At 40.9% G+C, this 21,314-nt stretch overlaps 1 protein-coding gene across 2 annotated transcripts in view; it reads left to right on the top strand.

The window, feature by feature from the left end:
* Positions 1-21,314, top strand: part of MED12L (mediator complex subunit 12 like) — a 368,061-nt gene that overhangs the window by 66,939 nt on the left and 279,808 nt on the right. For both annotated transcript variants that reach the window (XM_027543477.1, XM_027543482.1), the window contains exons 6-11: positions 10,915-11,084; positions 13,816-13,926; positions 14,985-15,254; positions 18,481-18,630; positions 19,459-19,558; positions 19,874-20,010. In XM_027543477.1, coding sequence (XP_027399278.1) covers positions 10,915-11,084; positions 13,816-13,926; positions 14,985-15,254; positions 18,481-18,630; positions 19,459-19,558; positions 19,874-20,010 — 938 coding nt within the window. The remainder of the gene's footprint in view (positions 1-10,914; positions 11,085-13,815; positions 13,927-14,984; positions 15,255-18,480; positions 18,631-19,458; positions 19,559-19,873; positions 20,011-21,314) is intronic.

Raw genomic sequence — 21,314 nt, 5'->3', positions numbered from 1 at the left:
GATTTCCTTTCAGATTGACTGGTTTGATCTCCTTGCTGTCCAAGGGACTCTGAAGAATCTTCTCCAATACCACAGTACAAAAACATCAATTCTTTGGTGCTCAGCCTTCTTTATGGCCCAACTCTCACATCCATACATGACTACTGGAAAAGCCATAGCTTTACCTAGATGGACTTTTGTTGGCAAAATGTCTCTGCTTTTTAATACGCTGTCTAGGTTTGTTATAGCTTTTTTCCAAGGAGCAAGCATTCTAATTTTATGACTGCAGTCACCATCTGCAGTGATTTCTCAGCCCAAGAGAATAAAGGCTGTCACTGTTTCCATTGTTTCCACATCTATTTGTCATGAAATGATGGGACTAGATGCTATGATCCTCATTTTTTGAATGTTGAGTTTTAAGCCAACTTTGCACTCTCCTTTTGTACTTTTCATCAAGAGGCTCTTTAGTTCGTCTTTGCTTTCTGCCATAAGGGTGATGTCATCTGCATATCTGAGGTTATTGACATTTCTCCCGGCAATCTTGATTCCAGCTTGTGATTCACCAAGCCCGGCATTTCACATGATGTACTCTGCAAAACGCTGATGATACATAACTCTGATAATGCTGTGAAAGTGCTGCACTCAGTATGCCAGCAAATTTGGAAAACTCAGCAGTGACCACAGGACTGGAAAAGGTCAGCTTTTGTTCCAGTCCCAAAGAAAGACAATGCCAAAGAAGGCTCAAACCACCGCACAATTGCACTCATCTGACACGCTAGTAAAGTAATGCTCAAAATTCTCCAAGCGAGGCTTTAGCAGTACATGAACTTCCAGATGTTCAAGCTGGGTTTAGAAAAGGCAGAGGAACCAGAGATCAAATTGCCAACATCCACTGGATCATGGAAAAAGCAAGAGAATTCCAGAAAAACATCTATTTCTGCTTTATTGACTATGCCAAAGCCTTTGACTGTGTGGATCGCAATAAACTGTGGAAAATTCTTCAAGAGATGGGACTACCAGACCACCTGACCTGCTTCTTGAGAAACCTGTGTGCAGGTCAAGAAGCAACAGTTAGAACTGGACATGGAACAACAGACTGGTTCCAAATAGGGTAAGGAGTATGTCAAGGCTGTATTTTGTCATCCTGCTTATTTAACTTATATGCAGAGTACATCACGAGAAATGCTGGGCTGGATGAAGCACAAGCTGGAATCAAGATTGCTGGGAGAAATATCAATAACCTCAGATGTGCAGATGATAACACCCTTATGGCAGAAAGTGAAGAACTAAAGAGCCTCTTGATGAAAGTGAAAGAGGAGAGTGAAAGAGTTGGCTTAAAGCTCAACATTCAGAAAATGAAGATCATGGCATGTGGTCCCATCACTTCATGGCAAATAGATGGAGAAACAGTGGAAACCGTGACAGACTTTATTTTGGGGGGACTCCAGAATCACTGCAGATGGTGATTGCAGCCATGAAATTAAAAGATGCTTGCTCCTTGAAAAGTTATGACCAACGTAGACAGCATATTGAAAAGCAGAGACATTACTTGGCCAACAAAGGTCCATCTAGTCAAGGCTATGGTTTTTCCAGTGGTCATGTATGGTTGTGAGAGTTGGACTGTGAAGAAAGCTGAGCACCAAAGAATTGATGCTTTTGAACTGTGATGTTGGAGAAGACTCTTGAGAGTCCCTTGGACAGCAAGGAGATCCAACCAGTCCATCCGAAAGGAAATCAGTCCTGAATATTCATTGGAAGGACTGATGCTGAAGCTGAAACTCCAATACTTTGGCCACCTGATGTGAAGAGCTGATTCATTTGAAAAGACCCTGATGCTGGGAAAAATTGAGGATGGGAGAAGGGGGCAGCAGAGCATGAGATGGTTGGATGGCATCACTGACTCAATGGACATGAGTTTGAGTAAACTCCGGGAGTTGGTGATGTACAAGGAGGCCTGGCGTGCTGTAGTGTGTGGGGTCACAAAGAGTTGGACACGACTGAGCAACTGAACTGAACTCTGCATAAAAGTTAAATAAGCAGGGTGACAACATACAGCCTTGACTTATTCCTCTCCTGATTTGGAACCAGTCCGTTGTTCCATGTCTGATTCTAATTTTTGCCTCTTGACCTGCATATAGGTTTCTCAGGATTCAGGTAAGGTGTTCCCATCTCAGTGAAAACAAGACCAGGAGCTGACTGTGGCTCAGACCATGAACTCCTTGCAAAATCCAGACTTAAATAGAAGACAGCAGGGCAAACTACTAGGCCATTCTGGTATGACGTAAGTCAAATCCCATGTGATAATACAGTGGAAGTGACAAATAGATTCAAGGTATTAGATCTGATAGACAGAGTGCCTGAGGAACCATGGATGGAGGTTCGTAACATTGTACAGGAGGCAGTGATCAAAACCATCCCCAAGAAAAAGGTATATGAAAAGGCAAAATGGTTGTATGAGGAGGCCTTACAAATAGCTGAGAAAAGAGGATAAGCCAAAAGCAAAGGAGAAAAGGAAAGATATATCCATCTGAAAGCAGAGTTCCAAAGAATAGCGAGGAGAGATAAGAAACCCTTCCAAAGTGAACAGAGTAAAGAAATAGAGGAAAACAATAGAATGGGAAAGACCAGAGATCTCATCAAGAAAATTAGAGATACTAAGGGAACATTTCATGCAAAAATGGGCACAATAAAGGACAGAAACTGTATGGACCTGACAGAAGCAGAAGATATTAAGAAGAGGTGGCAAGGATACACAGAAGAACTGTACAAAAAAGATCTTCATGACCCAGATAACCACGATGGTGTGATCACTCACCTAGAGCCAGACATCTTGGAGTGTGAAGTCAAGGGGGCCTTTGGAAGCATCACTACGATCAAAGCTAGTGGAGGTGATAGAATTCCAGCTGAGCTCTTTCAAATTCTAAAAGATACTGTGAATGTGCTGCACTCAATATGTCAACAAATTTGGAAGACTCAGCAGTGGCCACGGGACTGGAAAAGGTCAGTTTTCATTCCAATCCCAAAGAAAGGCAATGCCAAAGAATGTGTAAACTACCGCCCAATTGCTCTCATCTCACACGCTAGTAAAGTAATGCTCAAAATTCTCCAATCCAGGCTTCAGCAATACTTGAACTGTGAACTTCCAGATGTTCAAGCTGGATTTAAAAAAGGCAGAGGAACCAGAGATCAAATTGCCAAATCACTTGGATCAAGAGAATTCCAGAAAAACATCCACTTTTGCTTCATTGACTGCACTAAAGCCTTTGACTTGTGGATTACAACAAACTGGAAAATTCAACAGTAGATGGGAATTCCAGACCACCTTCACTCTTGACTACTGTTACTTCTATCCTTATTCTCCTTCCCAATCCCCTCCCCTGCCCTTTTAAAGCCATATCAGATCATAGTGGGCTACTTTTAAAAGTTTTTTTTTTTTATCTGTTTTTGGTTGCGCTGGGTCTTGATTGCTTTGTGTGGACTTTCTCTAGTTGTGAGTGGGGGCTACTCTCGTTGCAGAGCACAGGCTCTTGGCCTGCAGACATCAGTATTTGTACAGATAGGCTCAGTAGTTGTGGTGCATGTGCTTTAGCTGCTCCGCAACATGTGGAATCTTCCCAGACCGGGGATTGAACCTGTGTCCCATGCATTGGCAGGTGAGTTTTTATCCACTGCACCACCGGGGGAGTCCCATAGTAGATTACTTTTTATCAGTGTGGAATAGTTGTCTTTTTTTTCAGTACTTCATGAAACGCTGGATTTTTATTTCTAGTAAAGTATTTCAAGAAAACATTAAGAATTATAGCTTTATTGAGATATAATTTTTACTATTTTGCAGTTCATTTTAAGTGATAATTGAGAAGTTTTTCATGTGTTTACAGAGTTATGAAACCATCATTAGCTTTTTGAATTCTTTTATCACCCTGAAAGGAATCTTGTAACCATCAGCAGTCACTCCGCATTTCCCCTCCATCCCCCTCAGCCCTATAGATTTGCGTATTCTGGACATTTTATCTAACTGGAATCATAACTTATGTGTTTCTTTGAAACAGGTTTCTGTCAGTTATACAGTATTATGTTTTCAGTGTTCATGCATGTTGCAGTGTGTTTCAGTAGTTCATGACATTGTATAGCTAAGTAGTATTCCATTCTATACATAGCAGATATTTTGCAAATGTGAGAGTTGGACCATAAAGAAGGCTGAGGCCTGAAAAATTGATGCTTTCCTTTTGTGGTGCTGGAGGAGGCTCTTGAGAGTCCTTGGACAGCAAGGAAGTCAAACCAGTCAATCCTAAAGGAAATCAACCCTGAATATTCATTGGAAGGATTGATGCTGAAGCTGAGTCTCCAGTACTTTGGCCACTTAATGAGAAGAGGTGACTCATTAGAACAGACCCTGATGTTGGGAAAGAGTGAGCGCAAAAGGAGAAGGGAGTAACAGGATGAGATGGTTGGATGGCATCACTGACTCCATGGACATGAGTTTGAGCAAACTCCTGGAGATATTGAAGTCCAGGGAGGCCTGGCATGCTGTAGTCCATGGAATTACAAAGTTGGACACAGCTTAGTGACTGAACAGCAACAAAATTCACTTACAGTTAATGGACATTTGTGTTGCTTTCACTTATTGGCTCATATGAGCCGTGCTGCTACCAATGTGTACAGATCTTTGTGTGGACATGTGTTTTCATTTCTCCTGGGTTTATGACTACTTGTGGACTTTGGGTTACATGATAACTGTATCCTAACCCTTTGAGAAGTTGCCGAACCATTTTCCACAGTAGCTACATCATTTTACCAGCAATGTACGAGGAGCCTAGTTTGAACACATCCTCACCAAAAAGTTGGTATTGTTGATCTTGTACTATCCTGTTGTTGTTTAGTCACTGAGTTGTGTCGGACTCTTACTACCCCACCAGGCTGGAATACTGGAGTGGGTTGCCGTTTCCTACTCCAGGGGATCTTTCTGACCCAGGGATCAAACCCACATCCCACGTCTCTTGCATCTCCTGCCCTGGCAGACAGATTCTTTACAATTGCACCATCTGGGTAGCCTCTGTAAGTGTCCTAATGGTGCCTTATTGTGGTTTTGATTTGCATTTCTCTGGTGGCTAATGATGTTGAGCATATTTTCATGAGCTGATCGATCATTTGTCTATATTCTTTGGAGAAATGTCTATTTAGCTCCTTTACCCATTCAAAAAAATGGATTATTAATTGCTTTATTATTGAGTTGTAATAATTCATTATATACTCTCGATCCAAGTCCTTTATCAGATAAATGATTTGCAGATGTTTTCTTCCCATTTATGAGTTGTTTTTTCACTTTGTTGATGGTATCTTTTGATCAAGAAAGCATTTTAACAACAGAAAATGAAAAAAATCTTTCAGTCTTTTATTGGGAGTTCACGAGTGTATGTATAGGGCTTCCCACGTAGCTCAGTTGGTAAAGAATCTGCCTGCAATGTGGAAGGCCTGGATTCAGTTCCTGGGTCAGGAAGATGCCCTGGAGAAGAAAATGGCAACCCATTCCAGTGTTCTTGGGAGAATCCCATAGACAGAGGAGCCTGGCAGTCTACAGTCCATGGGGTCATAGGAGTCGGACATGACTTAGCTATCTTTCTTTCAAGTGGAATGTGCACCATCTTGTATATATTGAACTTCTTTCCTCCCCATCTCAACCTCCTCTCCACTCTGCCATCAGTCTGTACCAGGCAGGTTTGCGCCTAAGTTGGGCTAGTTAAATCCTCTACATCCTGCAGTTTTGAGAAGCAGTCTGTTCCTCCCTTGGGCCAGCAAGAACCTTTTATTTTATTGTAGTGGGATAGCTTCAGGGAGAAAGTTTGAAGATATAGGTTTTTCCATTGAGGAGCCTGTCATCTTTGACTTTAAGTCTTAATCCCAGTGGGTCACTTTAAAGATGTGCACCTTCATCTCTGGACTTGGCTGGAGTTTTTACAAAGCAATCTTTGTTGCATCTGTTTTACGTAGTGGGTTCCCACTCATTCTGATAAAAGGAAAGAATGTAGTAAAGAAAATAAGCTTTCACAAAATTAAAGGACACATATTATATATATATATATGTGTGTATAAAAATATATATATAATATATTTATATATATATTTATAGTATATATATACACATATATACCTATATGTATATATTAGGGTGTATGTGTATAAGTTTTATATTTATACAATACTTGATGAAAGCTCATTAAAAAGAATGAAAAGTTCTGTATTTGCATGGGCCTTTTGTAGCATGCCGACTAACAGATGCATAAAGACCAAGTGTGTTAGAGAAGGAACTTGGCGTATTCCCTACAGTGGTGTTTGAAACCTTCTAGATCTGCCGTGATAGGTTTAAACTAGAAAATGGAGATGTTTTTATGAAGATTTGGGAGACAGAATGATTGGGAAGGAACATGATTTAGTAGCTTAATTTTGAGAGGACCTTATAATGTATTGATTGAAGTCAGTACTTAGGTCTTGAGTATGTAAGGCATGGGGATGAAGGATGGAGGGAATTCTAAAGCATCAGTTAGAGAGTGATCCCTGCTGGGTGGTGGTGTGGTGTGGTGTGGTGTGGTGTGGTGTGGTGTCCAGCGTCTTGAGAAGGCTGTGTGAGAGATGTGACGTTTGAACTGGGCCCACATACGAAAACAGGACTGGGGTGGATCCTGTCAACAGAGCATCATGGACATGAGAGAAACACCTGGAGCCTGCAGAGCAGATCATATTGGATAGTATTTGAAATGATTTTAATTCCCAGCTAAGGAGTTTGACCTTAATTCATTAAGCATCCATTGAAGGTTTTGGAACCATGAAATTGACATTGATTCCATAAACACTTACCCAGAGTGTTAGGTTAGGCATTACAGCCCAGCTGAGGTAGAAACAGAGCCTGACAGCAACAGTTAAGGCCTAACCTTTAGTTTCCTTTCTAAAAAGTTTTCATCCCAATAATAATGAGTACTGATGATGATGATGATGGCCACTTACTGATCAACTTCTATGATGCATGCATTGTGTAAAGTTACTCATCTGGATAGTTACTGACCTGGATGTATTATTGAGCTCTGTTGTAGAGATGGAGTTGAGATTGAGTGGAGGCCAGGTGCCTTGCTCAGGGGTGGAGCTAGGATGTGGGCCCAGGGCCGACCTCTGCCAAAGGTCATTCTGGTAACCCTTAGTGTGGCCCTCTGTTGCTTCTCTGCAGTGTCACACTGCCAAGACACCTTCTCCATGAGCGTTGTTGCATTTGGGGTGCTCTTGTGTTTGCCCCCAGGGTGAATGCTTGTCCTCTGCTGAGCTCCCAGTTCTCTTAGTAATACTGCAAGTATTCCAGGCCCTAGGGGGTCATTTTTAGTGTAACTTGACATGTCTCTGTTCTCCCCTATTATGTATTGTATTTATCAGTTTGCATATTTTCATGTACTGGAGTGGAGCATCTCACACCTACTGTGTTCTTCTGGTTTACCTGTGTGACCTTGAGTTGTGCCTACAGCTCCTGGATTGGTTAGACGGTAGGCTACTGTAGGGTGAACTGCATGGCCTCTGAGACTCCTCCTGTTTGGGTGTTGCTGCTGCTGCTAAGTCGCTTCAGTCATGTCCGACTCTGTGCAACCCCATAGACGGAAGCCCACCAGGCTCCCCTGTCCCTGGGATTCTCCAGGCAAGAACACTGGAGTGGGTTGCCATTTCCTTCTCCAATGCGTGAAAGTGAAAAGTGAAAGGGAAGTCGCTCAGTCGTGTCCGACTCTTAGCGACCCCATGGACTACAGCCTACCAGGCTCCTCCATCCATGGGATTTTCCAGGCAAGAGTACTGGAGTGGGGTGCCGTTGAGGCATCAACAAAAAACAGTGGCTACAGGATGCTATGGAGAGCAGCATCAGAAGGATGAGTCAGTCATTCTTTATATACTGACCCCTGACCCCACTCTCAGTAACATTCATGTTCATAAACTTTCTAATAATCTGACTTGGTGGCCTTGAGTTCTACTTGATATCAGTGAACTAGAGATGTGGCCATAGCCCCAGAGTTTTAGAACTGGTGCACTTTCAAAGCAGCTTCTTCATCACTTTCTGCATCCTTTCTACCTTTGAAACCTCCCCACCTCTCTCCCCCAACCATCTTCCTGAAGATCTCTAGCCACTCCTGTTTTTTTGTTATCACTTAGAACTGAGTCCCCACTGCAGACCAGTTAAACCAGAATCTGATGGGATTGGGCTGAAGATACTGGCATTTGGTAAAAGCCGCCCCTGCCCTGGGTGATGGCATGTGTGCGCAGGCCTGAGAGTCACTGTTTCTTGCCACTGCTGCCGCCATTTCTCCTTTTTAATGACCAGTCCTAACTCAGCTTGAGAGGGGTTAGTGAATCCGAATAATTTTAAAGAGTACAGTACTTGTGGCTGTGTTTTATTTTTTGTTTTTAATTTTAAATGAAAATTTTGTGTGCATCCTAATTTTTATACTAGTTCACACTAGACTGTCTTAGGGCCCAGATATCCAAATCTGTCTTATTGATGTGATAGCTTAACATCAGTTAAATACGGTGCAGTTAAAATATATCACCAAGAGGTCTGTATTTGAATTCTGTTTGAATTTTTAAAGGTATTCAAGTTGTGGAGTAATATCTTCAGCAATTTTTAAAAAAGATGTGTATATGTTTAAACAGTCAACGATACAAGGTAAAAACCTGAAAAGATATAAAGCTATTAAATGATTGAGATTTTTTTCTAGGCATATTCGCATTAAAAATTTTCTATAGTGTGTGTTTCTTCCATATTTTAATGAAAACAATCTTGAAAGAAAAATATACCCGAGACAAAGTAGGGGATGTGTGAATATGTGTGTTATTTTTAGCTCTTGAGGCTAAACTATTCTGAGTATTGAGAATAGTACCATACTGAGAGTGAGTTAATAGCAAGGCTTGGCACACAAAAGCTAGGATTTGGGTCCTTGTTATTTTTGTTTTTGCTTATTATAGCTAAGCTAAACTTGTCTCATCTGATGGTTGGCATTTTGCTTTGTTGAACAAGTGAGAGTCATGAGATGATTAGTCCATAACAGGGGCACCAGAAAATGATGACACTAATAATTTATTGTTTGGTTTTTAATGACGATGGCATAATTTTAACGATAATATCTGTTATTGATGGTGCTTTCTGACAAACGATTATACTAGGAACAGAATGTTGACCTAGTGTCTGTTCATCTTTTGGCATTGGCTGATTACTGAAGCAGTGCTTACTTAACATGTGCATTTGAATTTCAATTTTAAATAAGACACAATTAGAATAAGTAGTTTCAACCAAAACCTAACAATAGTTATCTCTGGGTTACTGTTGTCAAGTAATTTTAGTAGTGCTTAAAAAATAAAAACAAACCACTCAATTTCTAACAGATGTTTATTTCTACTCTTACTTTTGTTAGAATAGGTTCCTTTAAAATTGAGAAGGTTGGAGAACCTATTGCTGAAATAATGAGAAAACAGCATTGTGCGGTGATGTTTCAGGAGGACGATTTCTTCCGAAATGCTGTTTCACTAATCCTTGGGGAAATTTGGCTGTGAGCATGCAATTATTACATTTTTATCCCCAGAATGGGCTAAAGTTGGCACCATATCCCTCATGGTTGCCAAAGGCAACACATTGATTTAATTTGTGCCCCTGTGGCAGATACTTTTGAGTAATTTTAGTGATTTTTTTTTTTTTTAAGCTACATTTTCTGTTTCCTTCCCCGTCTCCTACCTCTTGTCACTCACTGCTCTTTCTGGCTGAGTCCGGAGGCATCTTGTGTTTGTTGGGGAGAGCAGAGTGATCGAAGGCCCAGGTGGTTGTCCAGGGTGGCCGCTCTGGTGTCCCTGGCAGGGGTGGAGGTTGGGCAGCGCAGGTGGGAGTGCTGCCTGGGGCTGGCCTGCGGGGATGGCCAGTCCTCCTACAGATGGGCAGACACAGAACACCCCTTAATTAGGCATGTTTGAACCATGCCCTGCAGCCTGAAAAATGTACCCCAAGAGAACCGCATTTGGGGAATTTTGAATTTTTTGAGTAGAACTGTGATTTTTAAAAATATTTGTTTTAAAAAAGTTTTATTGAAGTATAGTTGATTTACAATGTTAATTTCTGTGTACAACATTAATTATGTATCAGTTATTTATATATGACGTGTTAGTCACTCAGTTGTGTCTGACTCTGCGACCCCATGGACCCCATGTCCATGAATTCTTCAGGCAAGAATACTGGAGTGGGCTGCCATTCCCTTTTCCTTGGGATCTTCCCGACCCAGGAATCGAACCCAGGTCTCATGCATTGTAGGTGGATTCTTTACTGTCTGAGCTACTGGGAAAGCTACCCACCCCCTACCCCCACCCCCATACACACACACACACACTCACTCTTTTCCATTATGGTTTATCACAGGATGTTGAATATAGTTCCCTGTGCTATATAGTAGGACCTTGTATCCATTCTGTATATTTAGTAATTTGCATCTGCTAATCCCAAACTCCTAATACATCCCTTCCCCACCCACCCCCTCCCCGCCTTGGCAGCCACAAGTCTGTTGTCCATGTCCTGAATTATGATTCTTGAATTACCTCCACTGTTCTATTTCCCGTTTGTGCCTCTGATATTTTTAATTTCGTTGTGGACACCTCTTCTCCTAGGTTTGGGGTCACAGAGGCAGAAGGAGAGAGCTGGCCGACGTTCTTGCTGACCGATGGGGCGGCCATGTCACACTGGTGCACATTACTTAAGGGCTTTGGCGTGGGCGTACTTTTCTGAACAGTGTTTGTATATGTTTGCTAAAGCCATTTTTGTGTAATAGATTTTTGTTTTATAAGTACACTCTTAACCAGAAAGAGGGAGGAAAAGTAGATTCTTACATTCATTGTATCTGGAAATGGCTTCTTTTTTTTTAAAAAAAAATGCAGAGTGGACGCAAATATCTACCAGGTATCTTCGAGAGCAGTTGGCCAAGATTTCCGACTTCTACCACCTGGCTTCCAGCGCGGGCGATGGCCCTGTCCCTGTGCCACCCGACGTGGAGCAGGCCATGAGGCAGTGGGAGTACAACGAAAAGTTGGCATTCCACATGTTCCAGGTAAGCTTCCTACGAAACTCAAGACTGAGGGCACGTTCCTTACACTTTATTGTTTGGGTGGTGTTATATTATATCATCATATGAACTATTGCATTCAAAGAAAGACCTCCAACATAACTCTGAATTTGTATTAAAGGTAACACCTTTGCCCCGAGATGATAGCTTCCTATTATATGTATTGATCGCCAACATTCAGTGATGTCAGCTTTTTTAATGCCATTAATTGGCTTATAATGGCACTATTAAATGTAATCCTCCCAAGCCATTTAACTTTGCAGAAATTGGAGATATTTATTCAAAGAATTTTTTATGCTGATGCTTCCTATCTTATAGTAGATTTTCTTTAGAGCTTAGTTATTCTGTGGAAAGGTCATCTTAATTTTGTTTGGCTGCAGATTAAAATATGGTTGAGAGGATGGGTAAGACATTGAGGACTGATTAAAACTTCCATCCTGAGACACTGATGTGCATCATACTGACCAGAAGATGGCACTTGTGCTGTTTTTTGCCTCAGTCTTTACTCTCGGTGAATAGGAAGGACAAGTGTATTCATCTGAAGCTGTATTATCAGCATAGACTTTCATGACCTGGTATTGTGATGGGGTAGGTGGGTAGAAAGGATGTGTGGTTTCTAAATTTCTACCCTTAGAACGTTAATTATAATTTCCACGTGGTAAGCAACTTTTTCTAAGAGCTCAAAGTAGGAAACAGCCTGGTCCTTTAGGAGGTAGCTTTGTTAGTTTTAAATCAGTAAAAACAAAAATGCTTACAAATCCTAGTGTCATTTAGCAGAGGACTCCTTCCCTGCCTGCTCTGAGCTTTTATTGAGTTGAGGATTTAGCCTGCATCTTTGAAAAAGTGTCTCTAAGCATGCTTAGTATTTTTGAATGATTATTTTTAGGAACATGGAAATCAGTATCTCCTTTATAGGACGCAGTTAGGTTCTAAATGGATGAATCTGAGTTTAATGTTAACATTTACAATTCATTATATTTTAATTCATTGTAATCTGAAATGTGAAACTGTATGTGTGTGCAGACATTCATGTGCAGAAATGAGGGTACAGGTGCATAAGAAAAGCATCTTGAGGATGAACACTGTGTCATCCTTGGAAGTCAGGCTTATGAAGACTCTCTTTTTGAACCTTGCATTCACCATCTCTTAATCCTTAATGCAAAGTTCCATCTTATTTATTTCTTTAACATGAAGTTTACTTTATTGGTCTGATAATTTTAAATTGCACTTTTTCCTGTAGCTTAACTGTTAGCTGAAACATTTAAAAAATTAGAAATCAGCAATAAGGGGAATTCTCTGGTGGTCCGGTGGATAGGACTCCCTGCTTTCACTGCCAGGACACGAGTTTGATCCCTGGTTGGGGAACTAAGATCCCTTGGTGCAGACAAAAAAAGAAAAGAAATTAGCAATGAGTGAATACTTTGATATCATGAATGTGGTGTCACTGTAATGTTTTAAATATATAAACAGTAATTTAGCAGTATATTTTTAAATGAATTGTCAATAATCATGGTAGTAGACTGCTGGTTATATGGTCCATAGATATATCAGAGTTTCTAGGAACAAAGTAGGGCTTCATTTTAACTACTAAGATTGTTACCAGAATGACCATAAAAGTTTCCGTGACTTTAAACATAACTTTTTGTTTCTATCTTTGTTTGTCTGTTTTACATTTTATTGGAGTATAATTCTTTACAGTGTTTTGTTTCTACAGTACAGCAAGTGAATCAGCTTTACACACACACACACACACACACATTTCCCTTTTTTCGATTTCTTTTCCATTTAGGTCATTTGTTTCTGTCTTGACTCTTTTATGATGTGAATCATAATATAAAGCTGTAATATGACATTAAATATATGTGTACCTAGAATGTCATAAAGAAGTATATATTTGTGTGTGTGTGTATGTGTGTGTGTGTGTGTGTGTATATATATATACACACACGAAGGCAATAGATGAAAACGTTAACAGTGCTTATCTTAAGGGGGGCTATACCAACCCTCTGGAACATTTTGGAAATTTGTGGGCATGTTGTTTTTAGTGTAGTTATGTCAGAAGTTTATATGTTATTTTATTATAAATTCCTTTCATTTTTTACAGGCCATTGATTTTTAAAGTTATATTTTGTTGGTGGGTTATGGTATCTGAAATTCCTTTTAGGATAGCTAAGAGGCTACTAGAGGGCCTGGGCTCTGATGAGGTTTTCAGCCTCTTTTGGAGATGATGGTATGATAGGTGCTTTTGTTCTTTGTAGTGATCAACATTGGCCAAGTCCTCCTTGAGCAGGAGTTCATCAGTTCAGTTCAGTCGCTTAGTCGTGTCCGACTCCTTTGGACCCCGTGGACTGCAGCACGCCAGTGTACTATGAGTTCTTAGTACACTGAAATCTAGCCAGGCACTTGACATGCCCTGCGAATCTGAATGCTTCCAAATTTTCTTTCTTGTAGGAATTAATTTTTATGAATTTAGAATGAGGCAGGTATGCAGAAACAACCAAAAAAACCTCCAAGCCAACTGTGCAAAATAACACCAGTTATTTTCTTTCTTTAGAATTTCACCTTTCATCAATGAGACTGTTTTGCCACAAGGAAAACAATAGTAAAATTATACTTACATATAAAGATAAGAGTGGTTTTTTTTTTTTTTTTTTTTTTTAATTTTAGTTGGTTTTGCTTTAACATTATCAGTGTAATTTTTCTTTGTTCATTTAAGGAAGGAATGCTGGAAAAGCATGAATATTTGACATGGATATTGGATGTGTTAGAAAAGATCAGACCAATGGATGATGATCTTCTTAAACTCTTATTACCACTAATGCTGCAGGTATAGTACATGTAATCATGAGCCAATTGATTTTATGGGCAAGAAATGAGTCTGGTAAGAATGAAGAGGTAAGTAGAGGTGGCTTTTTTGAAATAGAAGGAGGAAAGATCTTAATGCTACAACACTCGAAGTGATAAGAGGCTTTCGTGTAAGTTGTAAAGGTCACTTGTACTAGCCATGTGTCCCTCTCAAGTATTCTCACTCACGTGAATTTCCCTTGTCCCTGAGCTGAGCAAACAGCTCTCTAAATACTGTCTCCTTCACATAGATCTCTGTGAAAACAAAACCCATTATCTCTGTTTAGGGATATAGAGGATCTTCTACATTCTTTTAATATTCTTTGAGCCCCCCAGGGGTGGGAACATCCTATTTTCATGATTGTCTTGAGGTGTGTTAAAATTTAGGCTGTCTGGATGAAATTTATTTAAAGAAAAATTCCTGGAAAAGTAACTCATATATTTGACAATTCAGGCAATATGAAAGAGTGTCCAGTGAAAGGTAGCCAGTCCCTTCCAGAGCCCACACCATACTAGTGATCTGCGTCTTCCCCAAGTCGTCTGGACCTGTGCTGCCCGCTCTAGTAGCTGCTAGCCAACATGACTCGTGAACCCTTGAAATGTGACAAGTTCACACTGTGATGTGCTCTTTGTTTGAAGTGTCCACCAGGCTTCAGACCTGGTATGGAGAAAGGGGTATATACTATCTCACTAATGTTGTGAGATAACTTTTTGTTGATAACATGTTGAAATGATAACTTTTGTGTTGATAACATGTTGAAATGATAGAATTTTAGATTTAGGTATAGTGGGCCAAATAAAATACATCTTTCTTTTAATTTTATCTGTGTGTGTGTCATATTTTTGCCACCCAATGGATACTGGAAAATTAAAAATTACATGTGTGGCTTGCATTATATTTCTCTTGGACAGCACTGGTCTGTATTAGTACTTCTGAAAGCTTTTGTTTTTGTTTGTAATGTTGAGAAGCCTGTATTATAATGGTCATCTCACTGAGTAGCCTGAGACGTGACTGAAGGCTGGTGTCCTTGTGTTCCTCAGTATTCAGATGAGTTTGTCCAGTCGGCCTACCTGTCCCGTCGTCTCGCCTATTTCTGTGCCCGGCGTCTGGCGTTGCTGCTGAGCGACAGCCCCAGCCTCCTTGCCGCCCACTCGCCCCATGTGATAATAGGCCCAAACAGCTCGAGCATCGGGGCCCCCAGCCCTGGCCCCCCTGGCCCCGGCATGAGCCCTGTGCAGCTGGCCTTCTCCGACTTTCTTTCCTGTGCACAGCACGGCCCCCTGGTTTATGGACTTAGTTGTATGTTGCAGGTAAGTCCTTGGCCCTTCCTGCTTTATGTCCACATTCTGTGCAGCAAACAGCGGACTTGGGGGTGATGCTTCAACTCTCATGTCACAACTCTAGTTTTATCCTGGTCTAAATAACTGATAGATGGAAGTTTCCTGTTCTTGTATCCCTGTGTTGGATCACAATGCGAGAGGATTCATTGCTTCTGTCTAGTTCTTTATTGGGGTTGTTTTATGATTAAAAAATTGTTCAGGGAACCCATGGAATAAGTAAGCTGTGTTACTGTTCTTTGGGGAAGACAGCTTCTCCATGCAGCATTATGTAGCTTCCTCAGTCGGCAGCTTGAGATGGTTGCCATCTCTCTCTGTTTAAGATCCTAATAGTTTTCTCAGACTCTCTTTAGCTGCCCAGCATCATTGCTTGTGTGGTCCAGGAGAATGTCAGCCCCTGGCCCAGTGCTACCAAGAGTGAGATACAGCCCTGTCCTAGACCTGGGAGCTCAAAGATCAGTGTTCAGGTCACATTTCTTGGGCTCCTAATGTGTCATGCTCTTAGTAAAGGGCTTTGAGAGTCCATGTGCTGAGATGAGGGAAGGTTGGTGGAGGGATGCTCGGGGCTGATTTGAGAAGTGGAACTTTCAGTTCAACCTAGAATTCAGGGAGGTTTTCTGAAGAAAGTGGTCTGGTCTAGCACTTACATTGGTTTAAAACAAACAAACAAGGTGTAGACTGTTCTTGGCAGAGGGGGCAGTGTGGAGAAAGGCCCGGAGGGTTGGTAAGTCATCTTGTGGGCAGGTTGGCTTTCTTGGAACATAAAGTGTGAAATGTGTTGGGGCTCAGGGATAGAAGACCCCCCGTGTGCCTTGTAATTAGGATGTCATTGGGAAGTTTTATCAGGGAGTTTTATGGTCAGTGTGTGGTTTGTTAGATTGCTTTGGCCACAGTAGAGGGAAGGTCTTTGGGAGTGGGGAGGGTAGGGGAGAGAGAGACAAGGAAAGAATCAGTTTGGATGAGTCTGTGTAAGTTCAGTTTTGGACTGTCTTATCTCCAGTTGATATGTTCAAGAGATGGTTGCATGTCTGATTCTGAAGACGGGGCAGACCACAGACCAGGGGTATGGATTTGGGCCACTTAAGGCTGCTTGGCTGGTCAAGACCTGGAGAGGGAGTGATCTCCTAGAGAGTTAGTAGTGAGGGATGATCTGTGGCCCAGAGGGAACAAGTAGGTAAGAGATAGCAGGGGGGAGGATCCCAGAGGTGACCAGGGAAGTTTGGGCAGGCTGGAGAGAAAAGAGTGAGGTGGGAGAGTATTGTTAGAAACAAAGATGATGAGACTATTATAGTCATAATTCAGTTGTAATGATAGCAGTAGCATTTATCATGTTCTATAGGCACTCTTCTGAGATGTAGGTATATTGCATCATTTAGTTCTCAGAATCATCCTATGAGAAAGGAGCCAATATCATTCCTGTAACAGGAATGATGAGATGGTGGCACAGGTCACACAGCAAGTAAGAGGCGAACCTGAAAATTGCACCCAGTTGGGACCCAGAGTTCACACTCTTAACCACCATGCGGGACTGCCTCTGTGGGCGCTGTAGGAGGTTTCGAGATGAGTGCACAGTGCCCAGGTGACTGGGGAGGTCTGATAAGGAGATGACTGAGACTCACATGGTGGTTGAGATCGTCAGTGAATGATAGTGAGGAGTCATGTTGAGGTGTGAGTGAGGAACATTGGAGATTTGAGAATCATTCCTGTGAAGGGAAGAGAGTTTGGTGCTAAGTGAGTGGAGATTTTTTAGAAAAAAGTTTTGCTTTTTGATAGGCAAGCCTGAACGCATTCCTAAGCTAAGGGTACACTGGTAGAGGGGAGTCTGAGACTAGGAGCAGAGGACTATTGGATGGATCGGTGCCCTGGATACTGGAGGCTTTGGAATTAAGAACACAGGGAACTACTTCCCCATGGACAGGAGACGAGAAGAGGAAGGCAATGGGGTGTGGACCAGTGAAGACCAATGCTCCTGCTGGTGGGATTCAGGGCCTGAGTTTGATATATGCCATCTGGTTTCCATGCAGATGTCTCCTGGGCCTCAGAGTCTAGTTTTTTAATACTTTGCATTTTAGAGGAGAAAGACTGCACTCGTTCTCTGAGCTGGTATAGTTGAGTGGCATAAGAATGTAGTGGGGAAGACGCCTTCTAGAATCATTACTGCCCTGATTGTAGCCTCTGCTCTGCCAGGTCGTAGCTTTCACGTTGTGCCTCTGTTTCCCCATGTGTGGATGGGGGCTGGGGACAGTTCTTACACTGTCGCTTCCAGGACAGTGTTCAGCACAGAGTGTGTGCTTAATTTAATGAGAACTCTAATACTTAATTATAGTATTATAGAACTATAGTACTTAATTTAATGAGAACCTAATCCATAGTTAGGGTTAGTGAGTGTAGTGATTCCAGGCCTGAAATCACCTTGGGCTGGTCGCTCATCTCCTCCGTGGCTTCCATTCCTTTTTGGAACAGTTGGGAAATACTGCTTCCTACTGCTTGGGGTGGTTGTGATGTATAGGTAAGTTGGTCAGAGAAACTGCATTGTGCAAGCTGACAGAGTAAAAAAATGTCTACAGGGGTCCAAGGTTGAGGTAGGCAAGCTATAACCTGAAGGCCAGGTCCACCCTATAGGCTAAGAACAGGTGTTATATTCTTTAAACAAAAAGGAAGAGTAGGTAACAGGGACTTTAGGTGACCTGAAAGCCTTAAAAAATATTTGCTAACTGGCTTTTATAGAAAAAGTGTGTTGCCCGGGCCCTGTGCAGGGTTGCTGCCTGCCCAGGATTTATGAGGCTACATATCATACCATTATTTGAGAGGTAAAAAAAATAAAAATCTTTTTAGATTTTACAGGCTTAGAAATTACATATTTTAATTGCATGAAAAACATTGTTTCAGGAGATAATTTTAAAATTTATTGCATTTTTATTAAATTTCCTAGGTTCTTATGCTAGAATTTAGCTTATAAATTATAACATTCCTTAATTTCTCAATAAGTGTATTTTTACCTATTCAAATGAATAATTCTGTCATAATTGTTTTGTCTCACCATTTGAAAAGTTGAGTCTGGGGGTAAGAAAAGACGTTCATGTTTTAAGCTCACTCGTTGGAAACTGTAATTTAACTATGATTTTTTTTTTTTTTTTTTAGCTCTTGTAATACTTTTTTCCTTCCTCTAAGCATCTGAATTTTACCACTTTATTTCCAGACTGTTACTCTCTGTTGCCCAAGTGCCTTGGTGTGGAATTACTCCACAAACGACAATAAGAGCGCGAACCCGGGCTCGCCCCTGGATCTGCTGCAGGTGGCCCCCTCCAGCCTCCCCATGCCGGGAGGAAACACGGCTTTCAACCAGCAGGTAGACTTGCTGTTACGGTGCTTGGAGGGGTGTTTTCAGTCTTGAGCAGCATCACGGCACAGTGGGTCAAGCCTGGTTGCAGCAGCCTTGGATTCTTAGGGGCCCTCCTGTCTCTGTCTCCATCTCTCTGGGTGAAGAGGGAAGTCCATAGTCTCTGTGAACAGCAGAAGTTTATCATATTGTTCCTTTTCTTCTGAACATTTTGCTGGGTGGTTCTTGCAGAGCCTCCTGCCCCCTAGATGGTAATTATGGTGGTAGTTCTGATATAAGATCATGACACTCAGGTTTAGTATTAATATATCAGAGTCTGTGTGTTAGTAGAGTCATATACTATAGAGCTAGGAGTCTGGGTATTTAGTAACTGTTATATATTTTCATTAGGGCTGGGTTATTTGGTTCAAAGACTGAAGAAACTTGAACCACAGGACTGGGACAAATATTTAAAATAAAAGCTCTGTTTTTTTTCCTTTTAAACCAAGCAGTTTTCTTAATAAAACATGATTAGTTGCTTTCAGACATAGAAGAGTGGCTCAAAGATGATATTTTAGAACTTTGACCTTTCTCTATGATATCCTGAAAATGTTTCACTTGTAAAGATTTTTTGGGTAAGCGTTTATTTTTGTGAGCATTTAGCACTGAACACTGGCATGGAGTCAGCACTTGTGAATTTTGAAACGCGCTTCTCGGGCAGCCGCCTGCCTTTCCTACAGTGCAGTCGAGACTGTGGTTCACTGTGGGGCGCTCTGCTTGCGTGGAAAAACCTGGCATGATTTAGACAGCTGCTGTGGCTTTCTAAGCAAAAGTTAATTAGAAGTGATTATCTTTCAGGTTCGGGCAAGGATTTATGAGGTAGAACAGCAGATAAAACAAAGAGGCCGTGCAGTGGAAGTTCGGTGGTCTTTTGACAAGTGCCAAGAGTCGACAGCAGGTACAGAACAGCAGAAGGAGGAGTGCTTTTGGATGTTGGACTTTATGCCATTTCTAATTCTTGCTACTCAGTCCTCAGTGTGAACAAGGATGCTTTTAGACAGAGTTCCCTACTGAGTTTTGGGGACATTCTTCGGTCTGTGCCCTTTAAATCTGGGCTGTCTAGAATGTCAGGTTTGATTTTGTTGGCAATTCTTTTATGCTGAGAATAATAATGTCTTAAAATTCCTTTTGTCCCACCTGATGATGATTTTGTAGTATGCTGCTCTGGCTTTGTTCGGCCTTTCTTAACTGCTTGCTTGCTTTCTGCATCTAGGGGTGACCATTAGTCGGGTTTTGCACACGTTGGAGGTATTGGATCGACACTGTTTTGACCGAACTGATTCCAGCAATTCAATGGAGACGCTTTATCATAAGATTTTCTGGGCAAACCAAAACAAAGACAACCAAGAGGTAGTTAATATTTTTTTCTTCTTTTCACCTTTAATTTTCTTAGCATATTTTCTTCTTTTTTATTCAGTTAATTCTGGCAATTAACTGAATTATACTTTTCTATGACGTGTACTAGCTTGTAAGACAGCTGCACCCTGAAATCATTCTTTTGGACTAAAATTTCCTACCACTATTAAAATGAAGTGTCCATTGGCCTGGTCTAAGTATATTGGTTGGGAAGATTTTTTCTTAGCCTTTTTATCATCACACTTAACATTTTGGTGTTAGTGGAATATCCTTCATCTGATTGTACTTCATATAATGGTTTGGCTTTAATTTAGGGGGAATGTGTTTTGATATTTGGCATGTCAGAGAGCAGTGAATTAATTAATACTTGTGGTCATGGTCTTTGAAAAATCTGTAGACAGTTATTTAGACAAGATTCTCTACAGAATCAGAACCAATAGAGGAAATTATATATATATATATATATATGTAAAAATATAAAGGCAAGAGAGATGTTTATGTTAATGAATTGGCTCACAGGATTGTAGGAGTTAACAAATCTGAAATGTGTGGGGCAGGCCAGCAGGCTGGAGACACAGGGAAGCTGTTTTTTTCTTTTCTTTTAAGGCCTTCAACTGATTGGATGAGGCCCACCCTCATTATGGAGGATAATCTGCTTTATTCTGAGTTTACTGATTTAAATGTTATTCACATAAAAAAAACAAAACAAAACAAAACAAAACACTGTCATAGCACTATCTAGACTGGAGTTTGACCAGGAAATTGGGAGCCGCAACTTAGGCAAGTTGACACATGAAATTAGCCATCACAGATAATTTTTATATTATGCTTTCAGTGTCTCATTATTGAACTACTCTAGTAACATAGACGTTTCAATATTTTCTCAACCTTATTTTGGGAGAAATAGAAGTTTTCTCTGCTTCTACATGCATGTAAAGCATGTATAGTATATCCAAGTTGTGGAAGCACTAGGAATTCAGTTTTAACACATGGTGCCCATCTTGAAGGAACGTTCAATTTAATTTGATTGATTGAAATACAGTTGATTTATAGTTAGATTCAGGTATACAGCATAGTGATTCAGTATTTTTACACATTATACTCCATTTAAAGTTATTACAAAATAATGGCTATGTTTCCCTGTGCTATATACGAAGGAACACTATAGTTAACTGATCTTTGATTTTCATACTAGGCTTTAAGAATGTGTAGGTAGTAAGAAGGGATAAAACCAAAAACTTTTTCTTATCCTGCCTTTATGTTAACCTTTATCCTACATGTGATGTGAATTTGTTCCA

Source organism: Bos indicus x Bos taurus, chromosome 1 (genome assembly GCF_003369695.1).
Source record: "Bos indicus x Bos taurus breed Angus x Brahman F1 hybrid chromosome 1, Bos_hybrid_MaternalHap_v2.0, whole genome shotgun sequence".
Lineage (NCBI taxonomy): Eukaryota > Metazoa > Chordata > Mammalia > Artiodactyla > Bovidae > Bos > Bos indicus x Bos taurus.
This window is presented reverse-complemented; position numbering and strand designations above follow the sequence as displayed.